The sequence below is a fragment of the Filicampus tigris genome, chromosome 4 (genome assembly GCF_054856515.1).
Source record: "Filicampus tigris isolate MCC_2025a chromosome 4, RoL_Ftig_1.0, whole genome shotgun sequence".
Taxonomy (NCBI): Eukaryota; Metazoa; Chordata; class Actinopteri; order Syngnathiformes; family Syngnathidae; genus Filicampus; species Filicampus tigris.
This window is the reverse complement of record NC_141220.1, coordinates 23,731,013-23,749,690: the sequence shown is the minus strand read 5'-3', so window position 1 is coordinate 23,749,690 and position 18,678 is coordinate 23,731,013. Positions and strand designations below refer to the sequence as shown.

The window sequence follows — 18,678 nt, the reverse complement described above, 5'->3', positions numbered from 1 at the left end:
GTGAAATTTTTAGAAGGCCTCAAGTCATTGCTTGTGTGTTGAATGAGAATGTTGTGAAGATGCTGAATTTCCCATTGAAATGGTTGATTATTTTTCATCCTGTGTTATTGCACCTTTATGTCCATACTATGTTTAGCTTAGTGGGAGAGCGCATCCATTACATGTATGAGGTTCTGGATTCAATCCCCAGCATCTCCATTCAGATTAAACTGTTGAAGGGAGGTGTAAATCGGACTTTTGACATACAGTGGTACCTTGAGATACAAGTGACTTGACGAGTTTTTCGGTAGACGATCTGTCGTCTCACTGTTTTTTTTTTCTTATATTTGGTTGTGAGTAGGGTTGCCAACTCCCTTAAAAATAAATAAGGGACACCTCTTGATGGGTTCTTGGTGATGTTTTGTTGCAAGTGGGGATGTAGCTCAGTGGTAGAGCGCATGCTTTGCATGTATGAGGTCCTGGGTTCAATCCCCAGCATCTCCATTATATAACATTTGGCTAACTTGTTGAAGGCTGTATGTTTGCTTCTTGCACAGGCACTGTAGCTGTTATGGAATGCGCAATATAAAGAAAGTTGTATAATATTGATTGGTTCCCAATTCTCTGACAGGTTCAGTATGTAAACTACTTGTCTGCTGTTATAATTTAAAATTTCTTTCTTGGTCTTATTTAACCCTGTTCTTATTTCCTCCACTTGTATAAGTTTTGGAGGTTTTGGTGTAAATTTCGAAATGACAAAAGTGGAAAAGCTTCAACAAACTGATTTATTTTGAATGAAAAAAGAGGTAAACTGAGAACTCGAGTGGACAAAAATATGTGACCGGATTTAGGAAGTCAGAGAAATTAAAACTGACAATGAAGTTCGCTGGTGACGTAAACTACATTAATGTGGGCATCACCTGTTAAGCGCTATTTAGCTAATTGGCTAATTAGCACTACTGTCCTATGCTGAAGTGAGGGGGTGAGGTCTTCAAATTGAGCTTCAGTTTGACGTCCTCAAACTTAAGTAGCTCAATTAATTTTACCATTATTGTATCGTCAAGTTGCCATTCCAAGTCATTCTGCTCCGTGTGAGTAAAACTGAGTTCTAGCAATTTTAGGTGACATTATTCGATTTGAATCAGCCATTGCTCATCATTTTGATTTGAAGTTGCTCGACGATAAATTGAGTAGTCGTTGTAGGAATACACAACCCAACACAGAATTTCCAGAAAGCTTTTATTTTTACAACCTAGATACAAAGTCGAGTGACAACATGTACTACAGTGAGTGTTCTACCGCAGTAAACACACAGGGACGAAATAGAAACACAGGTTGATGAAAGATGGACGCTGTCACTACAAGCCGATGACAGATCCCCAGCATCGATTTAGTTTTAGCTAAATTCCCTTTTCTACATCTTTTTTCTATGAAATGTGTTAGTCATGTATGTGCCACCTCTGGAACATGTTTACTTGCCCGCGACACACCGAATGAATCCGGTTAGAGTCATAGCGAATGCAAAAATGAGCCCAAACTTGTTTTTTTTTTCTACATATTTTTTTAATCAAATGTGTTAGTCATGTATGAGCCACCTCTGAAACATGTTTAGTTGCCCGCAACACACCGAATGAATCCGGTTAGAGCCGTAGCGAATGCAAAAATGAGCCCAAACTTGTTTTTTTTATATTTCGTTTTTTTAAAACCCAATTGTAATGATATAGCAACGCAATGTTCATCAATTGTACATTTCTACTCAGCCAACTGCTTTGTTTTGGTCTAACTTTAACATAAGTGAAATCATTAAAAATAGTGTCAGTCATAACAGTCATGCTCAGACTTCCACAGATTTTCTACATTAGATAATAATAATAATGATGACAATAATAATAATAATAATTGTTTACGGTTTTTGAGCCCAACACCCTGTCCTGACCGTTGCCATCAGGAGAAACAAAGAAAACAAAGCCAACCTCCCCACAATATTGTGATAATTATCATATTATGAGGTTCATATCGTGATAATATATTGTTTGGATATTGTTATTTGCCTAATATTAAAGAGGGCTCTGAATAAATAACCCAAAATTAGGTTTGTCTGATCTAGAAGGACAAGTTATTAAGCTAAATTCCCTCTCAATTGAGGCCCTCTCAATCTGCAGACAAGATGGAAATTGTCAAGATGTCGGGCCTGCTGGATAGTCCAAAATAACTATGACATAGAACAAGAAGCTCTTATTTTCTTCATGAAATAATGGCAAGTCGGAAGCCTTTTCTGACTTAATGGACTAGTTTTGCCAGAGTTTAGACCTAATTCAACTTGAAAATCTGTGAGGTGATGGCTAAGCACAAGCACATATTATATCAAATATAACCAAGTATGTATGTGCCTTGCAGATACCCAAAAGATGACAAAAGTAAACATTAATCATGTGTCATTTGAAAATAGTTAGGCAACTACAAATTCTTAGTCTTTCAAATTTAATGGATTGTTTTTTCTTTTTCTAAAGCTTAGGTTTGGTCTTATTTTTTTTTACATAAAATATGGTAGGGAACTGTTGACTTTTGACAGTTCCACTGTATGTATAAGGATACTACAAAGAAAAATTGCAACCAGGAACCCATTTGTGACTTAAAATATACTTCATCCTTGAATATGTCTTATTGTGTATTGAGTGAGAAATGGACATCTACAGTATAAGATATGCAATACAAGGTAAATATACTGTAGCTCCTGGCACACGGTAAATACAAAAAGTAGCAATGACTCACACACATCACCTGCCTGCAACCTTCTTCTGTAACCTGTGACCATTTTTTTATATATTAAAAAAAAAAAAAAAAAAGGAAGACAGCAAGGGTGAAAGCTTGTGTCAAAGGACGGCGGAATATGTTTGTGTGTGTACAGCACATAAGGCACAGCTCACAGCCAGCAGACTTACAGCAGGTGTGTGTCAGTCAGTGCAAAGCGAATAGATGCAAAGCATAGCAGATGGTGGTTGTGACCGAGTGGCTCTAGGGTTGATATGTCCAGCAGTGGCAGCCTAAGCACGGAAGGTTGAATGTTGCGTGTGGGCAAGGAGTCGCTACTAATGTATGTCCTTGTTCAGCCACTCATAGCTCTTAAAACAAACTCTTATTTTAAATGCTGTTATGTGCAAAGAGAGATGGTAAGAATTGATTTTAGACAGGATTGATGCACCCAAAAACAAAATGTATTGATATGCAAATAAGGCTGATGTTAGTGCAGAAGGAAGAGTTCTTCTCATCACCAGTTGGGGGCAGTCTAAAACAATGTGGACAAACTTTTGTGCTTTGAGGGCCAAATTAGATTTTTATTAGGTCGGATCATTCGTTGAGGAGGTTAAAAAAAAGTTGTGTACAAAATAGCTCATTATAACATTGACATTATAATTAATAATCTCTCTTTATTTTTGCTTTGCTTAATTGTCTATGAGATTACCTCCTTAAAAAATAAAGTTGAGTTGTGGGTCTATGCATGGACATGCTGGAAGTTAAAGTGATGCATTTTTTTGTAGTTTTTATGTGCCTTCAAAATGTGCTACTTTGTGTTACTGATGGAGCCTCAACCTAGGTCACATGATCTATATTCTGTTATTGAAATCATTTATTATGATTTGAAAAGCATTTTTCCCGAAGTCGTCTGATTGTGTTGTTTCCCCCGGTAGAAAAATCATCTGTTTTATCTGCCAAACCACATCGTCGAAAATCGTCTTTTCTCATCAGCTGTAGTCTTGAATGTTACGCAACTATTCATATACTGTCCTCCCAGGTGCTTTTGGTAACCCAGAGCAGAACCTTGTCATGGCAACAGAAAAGAGTCAGGAGAAAAGTAGATTCCAAGGTCCAATTGGTAAATGGATAAATCAATTTAGACTCACAGAATTTGAGACTTTTTCATTTTAGCCTGTGTACCTTTTAACACTGCTGCCTACTTTCTTTTGATGTTCTTTTTTTTTTTTTTTGTTCATTGTTGATATCCAGATAATGTCCACGATGAGTTGAATATTTACACTAACCAGCCATGACGTTAGTTACGCCGTTTAATGACATCTAATGCCAAACCGTTTTAATTCAACAATCTTTTTTTTATATTGCACTTGTAGAAAGCCGTATTTAACATGTCACGTAAAGTCCGAATTTTAATGCAGCTTGTGTATTGTTTTGCATTTGGTTGCGATAGTGTGCCTCATGAAGTGCCTGCTGAGTGATATGTGATATGTTCGCCTATCCATTCTCTGTACCGCTTATCCCCACTAGAATCCCAGATGACTTTGGGCGAGAGGCGGGGCTACACCCTCAACTGGTCGCCAGCCAGCAGGTAGGTGAAATGTGATTTATACCATTCTCATACTTGGATCTGTATTCCAACTCCAAATCACAAGCCAAAACAAGCATAATCATTTGAACGCTATGGGCAGGGAACATCAATTTGCGAGAAAACACGACTCGTTGGGTTTGGCTTATTAATTTAACAGACAGCTATGGGAGTGCTATTGATCCTTTTTATGTAGCTCCTCAACACAAATGAAACATTTGCCCAAATGCAATGTGATATTTCTTTTCACAAAATAAAAACGTTGCAGGGATCACCCAGGGAGTGATAAAGCAAACATCATTTGAGAGCAGAGCGACAGTTGGAATCCATGGTAAACACTCCAAATGGAAATCAAACATTCTGCAGAAGAGCGTCTGAAAAAAAACAAAAAAACAAAAAAAAAAAAAAACGGAAGTGCAGGAAAATGGTGTTATCTAAGGCGCGTGGTGACACTGTACCCCCTCAAAAGACAGCTGAAGGTTTAATTGACAGGTGCCAGGCAGGACTAGCAGTAGATGAAAGTCTCATGTTCAACGATAATCAAGAATGAGCTAAATCCACTGGGATGCAAAAGTCAGTTTGCAGTGTTTGCAATCCTTTAAACATGAAATGCAGCACAGTTTGGCCGGAGCCGCAGCAGAACTTGTAAAACAACACAAACCGGGACCAAAATGATGTGTGCCCCGCTGGCTTTGTCGCGCTCGGGCTCTTAAATTAGACCGTGACACAGCGCATGGGGATTATTAAAAGTCTGATCCGAGACCAGCGTGCATATGCGTCCCAAACACGCAGTCAAAACAAGGTCCTCTTGGAACTTTTAGCTGTGACGGAGATTCCGGGAGAATCGTTCTCGCAACTCCCAGTCATCAGCCAATGCGACCTATTCCTTTTTACAACAACGGAAAATCTCACCGGGGGCTTTAGATGCTGCCACATAATGTGCAGTGAGTCATGTCTGTCTGTCTGTGTGCCTTCAGCGTGTTGGTCAACATCCACAGCTCAGTAGTTTGTTGCTATTGGAAACCCCGGCTGGAGAACAATAGTCCGCTGGAGTGCTGATGTCGCCGTTTCCCGCTCAAGGCAATCCGTATCTATAGGAATGGCGGCGGATTACAGAACATGATGCCAAGCTCAGTTGCCAGTCCATGTCACGGTTTGTTTGACAGCTCTATTTTTCACCGCCGAGTTGAACTTTGGGATTCCGGACGGCGGCCGGCTGCCTTTCAGTCTCATCTCGTATCGCGAGAGGTGGGACCCTGAGGCTCGAGCCTCCCCATCACTGTGTGAGCAGATGCCTCGCTCGGATCGATATGTTGTGGTCCACAATCCAAACGTTTTGTTACTAGCTAGAGGGCTTGAATCTGATATGATGTGACGCTTCGCAAATCCTTTTTCGCCATTGGTCGAAAAAGCCAAACGTGTGACTGTTTAGCACAGCCTCTCTGGTTGAACCCGTTTCGCTTCGTTCGGACGGGTGTCCGGCCTTATTTGCCGGGGTGAACGGTGATCTTTCCAGCCTCGGCAAGTCGTTGAATGATCTGAGCTTCGAAGTCTGCGTCGTGGACCCCCGTCTTTCGGAACTCTCCGGCATATCGGTTCTGCTCCCAGTAGTGGTGCCAGTTCCCGCGGCCGTCTGCCCCAAATCCAAACACATTCACCTGGAAAAGCCGGCGTTGGAAGCGCATGTGACATTCTGGATACGAGGACGATGCAGTTGATGGCGTCATTGTTCTTCAACTCACCTCATCGCAGACGTGCAGGGCAAAGAAGAGCACTAGCATGCCTGTGGATGGGTAGCGGCCATGATGCCTGGTCCAGTGATCGTGGATGTATTTAAAGAACGCTGGGTTGAAGATTTGGACCTGGATATCGACAATGAAAAGAAAACGGTTTGTAAATGCTGTAAAGAATGAACTCAACTCACCCACATGGGAAGAAGATGGCATTTACTCGGATTCTATGGCTGAACCTGAAACGATTTTGCCTCGCTAAACCCTCCCTGAGGTTTTGCATATTTTAAAAACGTGCCATCGGAATTAATGAGCTGATGAAAAATGTGGCTTTTCTATTCAACAGGTAAACATTCAGTGCCAGCAAACAAGGCTTTTAGTCTGCTCTCAGTAAATCTTACAAATCCATAGTTTTGGTTGCTCTCCAAAACAGGCTGTAAAACTGTGTCGGTGCTCAGGCGAAGAGTCCCCACCAAGTCTCCACATGGAAGGGATTATGTGGAGTTTATCTATTTTCATGGATTAAAGAGTGAGCGGAAGATTAGTTAAAACAAAGGGATGGTTTCTATCTTTACTAATCCCTCATCAACAATAGGGACATAATTGCAGGAAAGCAGTCCCTGCGTTTCTGTGTGTGTGTGTGTGTGTGTGTGTGTGTGTGTGTGTCCGTGTTTGTTGTTGCATTACCTGAGCAAACAACTTGATATTATTACTCACCTTGTCTTTATCCACACGGAGAAATTGCTTCACTGGAGCGTAGGTGCTAGAGGAGAGACGTGTCGAATTAGCATTCTATCACTTGGATTGATTGACATTGACGGACGGCTACTGCCCGGTTGTCTGAAGTGAATCGTGCGCTTACAATCGGATCTGGCCGGTAGAGAGCGCGCTGGTGATCCAAACGAGATCCAGTGTTTTAAAAGGAACCAGGACAAAGCTGACGTTGGCCGGCAGGTTCTTGGCGCTCTCCGGATACATGAAGTGGTGAGTGGTGTGGCTGCCGGCGTCTTCCTCGTAGCCCACCGTGGGGGCCAAGTTGATCCTAACGGGGGGAGCAGAACGAGAGATCGGCGCGCTCTGGTGGCTAGCAGTGCACTTGGTTTGCTCGTTTGGAAACATGATGCGGTGTTAAATAATAAATGCGGTGCTAAAAAGACGCATGGGGCTGCAGCTCCTCGGGGTGATTCTTTACGGCTTCCTCATATTGTCGACTTGGGCCAAGTCCACGCCATAATGCCAGGTAGAGGTACTTGGGCTGCTGTTGATTATCTTCCACTATTAGCTTTGAAGTCATGGTCCGTAAATAACTGAATCATTCAGCAATTGTTTAGGCAAAGTTAAATTGCTCTGTTATTAACATAAACGTAAAAACCAAAACAACCTGCTGAGCCCAGTTGTAAAATTTAAAATACGGCCGTCAGTAGTGTTCCCTTCCAGTTCTGCAGGTGGAGGTGAAGGAGAAGCCATGGCTGCTGTCTTGTGTGGATTAACAAACTGACAATGAGTGAAAAATTCCTATTCAGATCGCCTCTTAAAGTGCACTTTCTTCGCTGCCGGGCAAAAAAATATGACCTCCTTGAATGCGATTTTACACACTGAAATGATGAACATCGCTGTAATACGGACTAGCTCTCTTGTTCCTCCGTGTCCAGAATCAATTTGTCATAGACTACGGCTGGGCCCAATGACTGTAAAATGTATTGCGTAATGATGAAGGCAATAAACTGATGCACCGATCTTGAGACAGTGACCCGAATCACTAATGACCTTGATCTTATTTGCATGATGCTTCAGTAGTATTAAGACAATGCAATGCAGATGCATACCGCTAAGTCAGAAAACAACTTTATGTCCAAAGTCAAATAGTACTACTCAGAGCTGGGCGCTCCGTCTATCTGACGGACCGCTCCGTTTATCCGTCAGTGACGGACGCCGGTTTTGCTGACAGTTGACGAAGAACGGGAAAAAAAATTCAAATAAACGGAAATCACTTTATTTAGTCCGCCATTTTTCTGTTTTTCGATGGCGCGAGTGAAGGTTTAGTGGGACTCTCGGACGGCCGTGTAAAATTAGAGGCGGACCGGTTTATAGGCGGGTACTATTTCCCCTCCCCCCGGGAAAAAAAGGCGAATGACGGAAGGGTACCCAAGCTGCAGACGGATGACGAATAACAGACGCTCAATTTTTTGTAAAAATGCCCAGCTCTGGTACTACTAACTTTCTGGCTTCACATTCTGTGCTCAAGTAAGTGTCTAGCCACAGTGCATGAAGCAGTTTGTCCAGACAGGCACGAGGTGGGCGGCAGTGGTGGTGAGCCAGAGCTCATTTTAAATACAAATTAGAGTCGAACTGCAGAAATGAGAACGCGGAACATGATACGAGAGTCGGAAGGGAAACTGCCCACACACGTCTACTTGGAATGCAATGCTGATATGCTTTTCTACTGCTTTAACAATGAGACGCCACATACAACTAGAGTTGCACAGCACTGAAGAGTGCAGACTTGCCAACCTCAGCCGAACAGTTCTTAACTTGTCTGTTGCCAGCAACAGCTTGAATATTTGCGTCACCTAACACTTACACCGAGAGCATGTAGCTCTCTTCTGTCAATCCTCTGAGCTTTTTGATTCATTACGGTAAAAATTATATGCGATGCAGATACATACCGGTAAGTCAGAAAACAACTTTAAACTCGGGGTGGGAACGATAATCGTTTTTTTTCGATGCATTGTTCGGCATATTAAAAAGATCCTGAATCGATTCATAGGTATTAATGATCGGTATTTAAAGTTTAAATAAAAAAACAAAAAGCATGCGCACGTGATTTAGTGCGTTTGGACATCAGATGTCTGTGCTAAGCTAAGCTAATACATGACAAGATGGTGGAACAATAAACCTCATACCAGCGCAGCGAAGTCAAAGTGTGAAAATTAAATCATTGCTCTTCCTTGAGTTTTTTTGTTTTTAAAAAGGTACCAGTGTTTTGCATGGACTATAAAATGTAAGCCAACGTAGTGATTCATCGGAATCGGCCCCTGAATCGTAATCGGATGAAATCGTGAGGTACCCATAGATTCCCACCCCTACTTTAAACTAATGTTTGGCATTGAGGAAGCAAGTCGTTGTCAGAAGATGCAACAAGCCACATCGCGCTCATTTGTGGCATTGGTGTCACACAACCATTTCAATACGCAGACAATGGAAATGCCCGTTTATTGTTTAAAATGTGAGCCCCATTAGTTTTCACCATGTTGAAGACTGTTCTTCCTGGCGTCCCTCAGAGTAATGACAGACAAATGCAACAATATTCTTTGGAAAATCAAAATCAACAGGCGTGCAATCCTTCACTTAAACATTATAAAATACGTAAATAAATAAGAATAAACAGAAATTAGTAGGCGGAGACAGACCTCACACAACTGTGCTAGCAACAACCGGCGGATGTAGTCTTATATACCAAGACGAGGGGCAGCGAGGGACATTATTTTTTATTTGTGCAAATTGATTGCTGTCTGATCATGTAACCATCCAACTATAAACAAACAAACGTTTCATCTCTGGGATTTGCATTTGGCACGGTACAACAGAGAGACTAGATTGAAACCAAAGGATTTACTCAGCGTGCCTCTGTGACAAGTGATAATATTCAACTTCTTACGATTCTTGACCTCCCAAGAAGCCGATAACCTCCCGTCAACCAATGGGAAGATACAAAACGCTAAGATTAAATATTGCATTAGAAGCACATCTGTGTCCTTCCCTTTTTTTTTTTTTTTTTTTTTTACCCCATCTAATACTCTATGTTCTCATGCACCCCCCACGCCTCTCACCTCATGATGTAGTTGTGTCCGTCTATGGTCGCCCCGTATCCAGCTCCGCGCAGGTTGCCAGAATTCCCCACTACAGCACACCGCAGGCACCGTCCAGGATCCCACGAGCCATACGGGGATCTTCCAGGGATAACCTGTCATGGTGAAACATCAGAGGAAGTGAAGCGGGACTCCACCTCTTGCAGGAACTGATAATAATAATCATAATAATAATAATAATTATAATAATAACAACAACATAATATGCAGCATAGACCCTGAAATTCATCATCAAACACGCACAAGATTTAAATAAGATGCGATAGCAGAGTGCCTCACAAAAATCAAAACATTTGAAAAAAAAAAAAAAATGTATCCCATGAGGCAAATTAAGACACGGAGGTTTAGTCACATTAAAACCTACGCTTCTCATTTAAAAGTAGAAAGGTACTAATGACAAGTTGGATTGGATACCTGGAACAGCCTAAGCAGCACCTGCTGGATGCTGTGCGGCTTAAACTGGGGCTGCAACATCTATAGGGAGAGGAAAATATGGTTAGGAGGCTCTGCAGTGGAACATCATCTGACAACATAATTGAAATTTAGCCGTGCGTGTGTGTGTGTGTGTGTGTGTGTGCGTGTGCGCGTGCGCGTGTGTGTTCTTTCTGGCTGGCTGGGTGAATATACAGTATGTAACAGAAAAGACACCGCCCATGTGGACCAAAACCAGGATCCAAGATCATCAGAACAAATGGGGTTAGCAGAACATGCAGTCATCAATTAAAGTGGATGGAAAAAAAAAATCCAGTCGTGATTTAGTAGATGACGTTGATTTACTAGTTGCAATAATTTTGCATTTCTGGAATGATTGCACAAAATTGAAAAGCTGATAAGTGCCTGCTGCTTATTAATAACGAGAAGCAGAGCTGCAATAGGAAATCATCCAAATTAAGCATAAATTATAGTCCTAACTGGCTTTACAAACACAGCTGATGTTTTGCAATAAAAAAAATGCTAAGGGTGTAATACTTTCATAGCTTTCATAATTTCAAAAAAAAAAAAAAAATCCCAAATCTGAAATTGATCCCACTGCTCCTGCTCACCCCCCTCAGATAACAACAAGAGTAGATTAATTGCAGAACGTTTGTCAGTGACAGAGGGTAGTCTTATAACTGAAGCCCAAGGTATAGACGTGGAATAGACGTGAGCGCGTCCCTTGAGGGGCTCAGTGCTGCAGACTACCAGAGTTGGGCCTCCCATCTGACCGACGGGCCGGTCTATCTGTCCGTCACTGATGGATGCCTGTTTTGCGATAGATGGGAAACTTAAAAAAAAAAAAAAAGACTGAGTAAACACAGACATAAGTGGATTTTGCCAGGCTCAGAGTTCAACAACTAATTAATGATCAAAGAGGTATAAAGTAGCTTTGAATACAGAGACAGTTTTACAGAGTTCTTGTGAGTTACGTTTTACATTTCTATTTTTGTTTTTTTGAACGAGTAGGGTTAGGAGTTTGTGAAACGGTATTTTGAAGCCCCACACTTGTCAGAAGGTGGCATCATCCAGATGTTTATTTTTTTGTTTTTTGGTTTTTTTTTTGCATGAAATCCTTTTAAATTCTTGAACTGTTTGGAATTTGTAAAATTCTGCTTTGACATTTAGCTTTCACAGCAAAAAAAAAAAAAAAAAAAAAAAGATAGGCTTCAATGTAGGATTAACCGCCGTGTGAATGGCTTTACTACAATGGAAATGGACTGAGCTGGAAGAACCAAGCATCTACATGAACATACCACAGGGGCAAATGTTCATTTATACGTCTTGAAGCGGAAGTGAACTCAAACATATTTTTTTCAAGAATATGTTCTATGCAAGCCCACTAGTTGAAACAAGGCATTATGATTAATATGAACTATGAGTTAAGCAACAAAATACACCCGTTTTTAGCCATCCCAGGGGGCGGCCATTTTGTCATTTCTGTCACCTGAAAATAACATCGCAGACACTCAGGGGCGCCTGTTTTCTGAAGCTGAGCTATGATCGGTCGTTATCTGAGCCCTGAGGGTGTGTGATGTCATTTTCAGTTGACAGAAGTGACAAAATGGCCGCCCCCAGAGATGGCTAAAAACGGGTGGATTAACTCTTATTCCACAAACGCAATATTTATCAGAATGCCTCGTTTCAACTAGTGGGCTTGCATAGAACATATTCTTAAAAAAAATAAATTTGGGTTGACCTTAAGAAAATTCAAGCAACGAAACAAAACGCCTGCCTCCATCATCCTTCTTTTCACACTCTTTCAGTCGCAGTCAGCCTTGATTCCCTTTTCCTGACACACATCTTGTTGCTTTATATTTCCATCCACGCGTCTTCCCCAGCAGCCTGCGTGTCATCATGTCTAATTCCTTCTCTTTAATTTCCCCTGCTCCCTCTTCGATTCTCCTCCTTCTCTTGTCTTTCGTGGTCTCTCTGGGACACCCGAGCGGCACGCGGCTCATCAGTGCCGATCAGAGAGCACTAAATCTGTCTTTTACTCCCCCATTACCTCTCTCGCTCTCCAGCTGGTGCCTTGCTTTGTCGTTGTTCCTTCTTCCCTAGCTTTCTTCATCCCTCCATCCTTCGGCTATTCTGTCTCCGATGCCCCCCTGCGAGATGCCAAATCCAGCTTGGCACATTGCACCTCTGTTGTTGTGGGACAATTAATCTTCCTGTAAGATGACTACTAAGGTACAAGATACCTGGCAGCCACTTCTAACACATGGCTGTTTTTATTTTTCAGGAGAGCCGGTAAATACACTCACATACATTAAACACCGCCAGTTGTCTAGCATTAGTTCACACATTCAAGCTAATAGTGACAATCATTTAAAGCGGAAGTCAACGCAAACATATTTTTTTCAAGATTATGTTGCCAGCAGGCCCACTAGTTGAAACACGGCATTATGATTAATTTTGCGTTTGCGGAATATAAATTGCACTAGTCTTTAGCCATCTCTGAGGGCGGCCATTTTGTCTTCTGTCGACTGAAAATGACATCACAACTACTCACAACAACCAATCACGGCTGACCTGTTTTCTGAATCTGAGCCGTGATTGGTCGTTGTGAGTAGTTGTGATGTCATTTTCAGTCGACAGATGACAAAATGGCCGCCCCCAGAGATGGCTAAAAACTAGTGCATTTTGCTGCTTGATTTATATTCCGCAAACGCAAAATTAATCAGAATGCCGTGTTTCAACTAGTGGGCCTGCTGGGAATATCTTGGAAAAAAAATGTTTGCGTTGACAAGTCAGGTGTCGTACAGGTGTACAAAATGGTAAAACTTAAGTTCGCTCAACTTCACAAGAGACATATGGCACCTAATCAGGGGATAGCCGGCTAACGGCTAGCGTGAGAAGCTAACAGTCAACAATCTTTACTCAGTGCTCCTTTTTGGCAAGCATTACAAAAAGATGGGACTGAAATGCGTAACCCAAGTCATAGTCAAATAAAAGTGTTTTGTTCACAAAAAGATGAGCAATACCAGCTCCAAAATAAAACCAATAACAACACGGAACATCACCACTCACGATAATCTTCACCTTCCATGACAGTAAAACTCTCACCAACACTGAACAAAAGTGCTTGGACATCACCGAAGTCTTTTCTGCTTAAAATGTGAGTCCGCTGTCTAATATTCCTCTTCTCCTGTTCATAGATTATTATTATTGTATGCATGAATGTTAATTCATTCCATTCTTTCGTCATAGAAGATAATCCTTCGCTTGTCCCATAGTGGCGAATTTCACAGTTGTTTTGGCTCTACACACAATTTATAGCCATATAGTTTTGAAAGAAAAGCGGTAAGTCATATCGTGGTCATGCAGCAGGTTCAAAAACAGGTTAACTCACATTCAAGGATTCCAGGCTACGTCAGCGAATCCTCCTATTTTTCTCACAGGTGTGGCCCTCTCACATGCACGCACACACCCACACACGCCCACACACACACCCACACACACACCCACACACACATACACGCTGAGTTTTTCTGCGCTTTTGCCCTCTCTTCTTTACTTCTCAACTCTGCTCTCCCTTAGTTCATCATATCCCTGTTGCAGTGTGACCTAATGACTTGGCAGCTGTTAGTGTTTGCAGTATTTGGACATACGAGCTGGAGTGAGCCTTCCGATTTGAAGCCACACATGCGCCTACATTTACACTTCATGCATAGATTTAAAAGCAAGGCTCGGACTTATAACTTAAACAGTTTCAGAGAATGTAGGCCTACAGTATTTTTCCACAATTTCTATTGCTCTGCCAGAAAACATGGAGAGATTTTGTACTCAAAGCAGTGGATAGGTTGGCTTAATGAAAACAGAGGATGAGGTGGATTTGTCATTAGAGTTTAACACTATTTCCTTTAAAAAAAAAAAAAAATCCATCTGTAAAATACACACACGTTTGGGTAATACGCATATGATGAAGTCAGAACTGGCAGAATGTGTTTTCCTTTCATTCTGGACTCGTTGCCGTTCCATCGTAGATTGAGTTAGCATCGACGGATTTAGCAACACGAGATTTCAAAACATAGCCTTGACCTTGTGTTTGATTGATTGCTTACTTGATCCAATAAACAAATGTTTACCGGGTCAGGAATTCAACAACAGCCAATGAACATATCACATGCATAAATAGTACCACCCCTGCATATAGACGATTCGCCAGTTACCTTTGCAGTCACAACCAAACTTGCTAAACTGGTGATTGACGCATTCAACGGCCAATGAAATTCTTCCCCAAAATAAAACAAAACATGGACACTCTTTTGAACAAAAACACAGTGCGTAACTTGCGCAGCACACACTTTCAAAGCCGCCGGCAGCGACGTCAAGCCGTGCGCCAGAGCATCACCTTCTTTGATTTTTTTTTTTTTTTGCGTTTTTTTTTTTTTTTAAATCTGGATGTAGGCTATGATAGCGCCAAGTCTTACTTTTCATTAGATCTCATGGCTGTTGAAGCATTCCACAGCCTTTTCTCCTACATATGTGAACATGGTTGCAATGGGATCACCCAAATGGCACACTTTTGGTGCGCCTGGACATCCCCTTCGTAAAACTTGTGTAAAATGCTCATTTTCTGTCGAATTTGAAATGGAATTGGAGGAGCCTTTGAGCTGTAATCCTGTTGTGTTATTTAGTCCACCACGTTAATACAAAATTTTCCAGGCAGATTTTTGGAAAAGAAAAAAAACAGGCCGACATAAAACCTGCCTTCTTTTATGTATTCAAACTTCCATAATTCAGTACCCGTAGCACTTAAAACGATTCTGACAGTTGAGGAGAAAAATTCAAAGTGTTATCTTCAAAAAGAGACCAAAACTATGCTGATACTCCAAATGGTTCAAGTACAGCTTCAGCTTTACTTTGGGCGCACCTTTTTAGGCGTTCAGGTAAAAATACCAGGAGAATTGCACTGGGTTTAAATATATTCTGACTTTAAAGTTTACAGTGGATTCTTTATCTTGTGATTTTTGGGGACTAGCTATTGAATAGCCACAGTAACAAAGAGAGAGGCATATAGTGTAATGGTCGAGAAAATGCCTGATTTAAGGTTAGGAGGTGGATGTATGTATAAGTTATGAATGCACCTTTAGCTACTATATTAGCTGTGGGTGTCGCACAAAAATGCAAAATTCGCTGCTACTCGTGAAGCTTCTGGATGTTGAGCTGCATAAAGGGCTCGAGGTTAATGAAATTCTTTTTCATACCTCATCAAATAAAAATATACAGCTCGATACGTCTGCTTTTAAGCTTGAACGTGTAAGATTACAAATGCCACATGCTAATTTATATGATTCAAATGCATCCCTACGGGATGCCGACCTTCACTTTCTAGAATGGGTTAGGGATAAATGTGCCATAATATGCTGAGCAGCCAAGAGAGAGATGTGTGTACCATATAAGTTCCACTTGTGATTCTAAGGTTATATCTTCTGAAACTTTCTCCTTGCATCATTGCTCGTTGTCTGGACCAAAAGCCAAGAAAAGGCAAAACACAGTTGTGGAATTAATCCTGCAGATACTCTCAAGGTTTGCTCTACTGTTTTGTATGGCGTCATGCATGACGTCCACGGCAATCACAGCCTGTCACATTTGAACACCCCCCCCCCCCCCGCCTTGTCTCACCACCACCCCGTTTTGTCCACCATGTCCTTAACTCATTCAGTAACAGGCATTTTCAGCCTAACGTTTGAACAAAAAAAATAGAAAAAAAAATATAAATAAATTCCTGGGATTGAATGGCTGGAGTGCGAAAAGACATATAAATACGTCTTTGGGATTGAATGAATTAACAGGTCTGCCTCGGCGCTTGGGAATGTTATGTAAACATCACCTTAGAAGGGGATCTTCTTGAGTGCATTGTCTGCGCTGGTAGTGCGTTAAACACGCATAGATAAAGCAATCAAGAAAAGAATAATAATCAATCAATCACATTTTATTTATATAGCACTTTTCATACATAAAAATGCAACTCAAAGTGCTGTAAAACATCCAAAACACAAGATAAAAAGATGAGAGGAGGGCAGCCACCCCGCCCCGAAGCACCCCCCCCAAGAGGGAACACAAGCTAAAAGCTAACAACAGAGAACGACAAAACTAAAAAAACAAAACAGTAGTATAGTCTAAGAACTAAAATCAGTAAGATAAGAAAAAGAATAATCTTCAATCAAAAGAAATGATAAATTACTTAATATTAGTTAAAAGCCAAACTAAAAAGGTGTGTTTTGAGCTCCCTCTTAAAAATATCAACAGTCCCTGCGGACCTGACTATTCCAAAGTTGAGGAGCAAAATGTCTGAATGCAGCCTCGCCATGCGTTTTGGTCCTCACCCTTGGAATAATTAAAAGGCCGGCGCCGGAGGACATCAGGATCCGCGAGGGTTGGTATGATAAAAGCAAATCGGATAAATAAGACGGCCCAAGACCATTAACACCATAAAGGACTTTTATGAATGAGCCTATCCACTTTTTATGAAAATTATGAGAGGATCAACACTCATCTCTTTTTAGAAATGAATCATGAGCAAACAGGGTTGAGTTGCAGGTGCCTTGTGTGTCGTGGTTGTTTGGGTGCATCAAATTTGAGCTTGTACAGTAAACGTGGATTGTTACTTACCACCCACCAGTAGTAGACATCAGAGGGCAGCTGGATGTTGTCTCTGGTCCAAACAGGTGAGATATCCGGTTCATAGTTCTCATCGAACCAGTCCGACACACCGGGGTCTCCGACACAGCGAGGGCAGGCGCACGTTTGCTGTTGCTGGGAGTCACGGGGGCTCTGTTTGTGTGAGCCCACGTAGCTGGGCACCAGCTTCACCCGCCGAGATTCCTCCCAGCCCGGCGGCTCCAGGTAGTTGAAGCCAACGCCACTCCGGAGCGAGACGGAGAAGAAGAGCGAGGTGAGAAAGACCAGGACCAGCGAGCCAAGTACAGCCCAGACTCTTGGGGAGCATTTTGCCCGTCTTGCTTTCTCCGCTGCGCCCCCGTGACCATGACTACCTAAGCCCCCCACACCGGGTGCTGCTCTGCTGAGCCAAGGCCTCAGCTCCGAAAGTCTTGGTGCACCCCTGGAAGGAGCCCCACCCCAGAATCCCCAACGCCTGTCCCGGTGCAAGGTGGAGGATGGGATGCGGCCCCCCCACGGCCATGCCCCCACCCCTGAGCCTGCCACTGTACCCAGCCCACCTCTTCCTATGCTTCCTGCGAGTAGCAGCCGCCAAGGCCCGGTGAGCGTGATTGGGCCAACCTCCCAGTTGGCACAGCGGACTACCAGGTCGCGCAAACTATCATTTAAGTAAATACACACAAGACAATGTGTCACAGTCTGTTTGTCCCACACAAGCTGTGCACTTGGCAATCTTCCTACGCTTGCTCTCTCTCTCTCTCTCTCTCTCTCTCTCAGCTCTTTTTTGCCCTCCACAAATATGTGCTTGTCTCACACACCCAAGTTGCCGTTGATTTACACACAGCTGCAGTCTGAGAAATTCTGAAGTCCTTTCTTCTCCATCAAGACAAGCGCCACATCAGCTTTTGTATCCTCATCTTTATCCTGACTTCCCCCTCAGGTTCTCTGCTGTCTTTATGTCCGTCCCTCTCATTTCCGTCCTCCTTTCTCGCCTTCAACGGCAGTCCGGCGACGAGCGAGGGGAGATGCAGCAGGTCGCCGTCCTCCTCCTCTCGGCCATCTGCGCGAGTGATCGCTCTCGGCTCAAGGACTCTGCTTTCTCTCTTTCCCGGCGTCTTTCGTTGCACTGTAGTCTGAGCCCAGGGGAAGCTTGCGCTCTAGTTGAGCGCAGCGGAGAGAGAGAGGGATGAGTGCAGGAGGAGGGGCAGTAAAAAGGAGGAGGTCCGGCCTGAAGGGTATTCCGTCACATCTCGAGCCATTTTAAACAAATATTACCTTGCCCTTCTCCTTTTTTTGGGGGGGTTTGCTTTTTTACTCCTGCTCTGCTTCCATTGTACCGAATCCGTGCGTGCCTATTTCCCTCTTTTCTTTTTATGCTCAACACCAAGCATCTGCTTGGCAAATTGTCATTTGAGGTGTCTTCTGCTATGGGTTTTCAGACATCTATGTTCTTGGAGCGAAGTCAATCACAGCATTCAGACATCAAAATAATGTCATCAGAGTCCAGAAACCAATTCCGAAGACTCAAATCCAAGGATTGTGAGTTTTTTTTACTCGAGGCAATCCCTATGATGACATTTCAAGCAGGGACTTGGCTGCAGGATGACAGGCCAGGTCGGGTGGAGTGATGCGGAAATGGTGCGATGGGGGAGGAAAAAAA

The 18,678-nt window shown here is 42.5% G+C and overlaps 2 protein-coding genes and 1 non-coding gene across 3 annotated transcripts in view; 2 read left to right on the top strand and 1 right to left on the bottom strand.

The window, feature by feature from the left end:
• The first annotated feature begins 411 nt into the window (after positions 1–411).
• On the top strand, positions 412–483 carry trnaa-ugc (transfer RNA alanine (anticodon UGC)). The gene has a single exon. It is a non-coding gene; the product is annotated as a tRNA-Ala (tRNA).
• A 424-nt stretch (positions 484–907) lies between these two features.
• The window catches only part of sf3b3 (splicing factor 3b, subunit 3), a 58,419-nt gene continuing 40,648 nt past the window's right edge, over positions 908–18,678 (top strand). The window contains exons 1-2 of the mRNA XM_086027457.1: positions 908–1,070; positions 4,261–4,321. The gene's annotated coding sequence lies outside the window, so the exon portion shown is untranslated. The remainder of the gene's footprint in view (positions 1,071–4,260; positions 4,322–18,678) is intronic.
• st3gal2 (ST3 beta-galactoside alpha-2,3-sialyltransferase 2) lies at positions 1,229–17,828 on the bottom strand (the record flags this gene model as incomplete). The annotated part of the gene is made up of 7 exons (XM_086027459.1): positions 1,229–5,976; positions 6,061–6,180; positions 6,766–6,811; positions 6,911–7,090; positions 9,879–10,012; positions 10,332–10,391; positions 17,010–17,828. Coding segments are annotated over 7 exons (1,533 nt in total), but the record flags the coding sequence as incomplete, so codon positions are not given.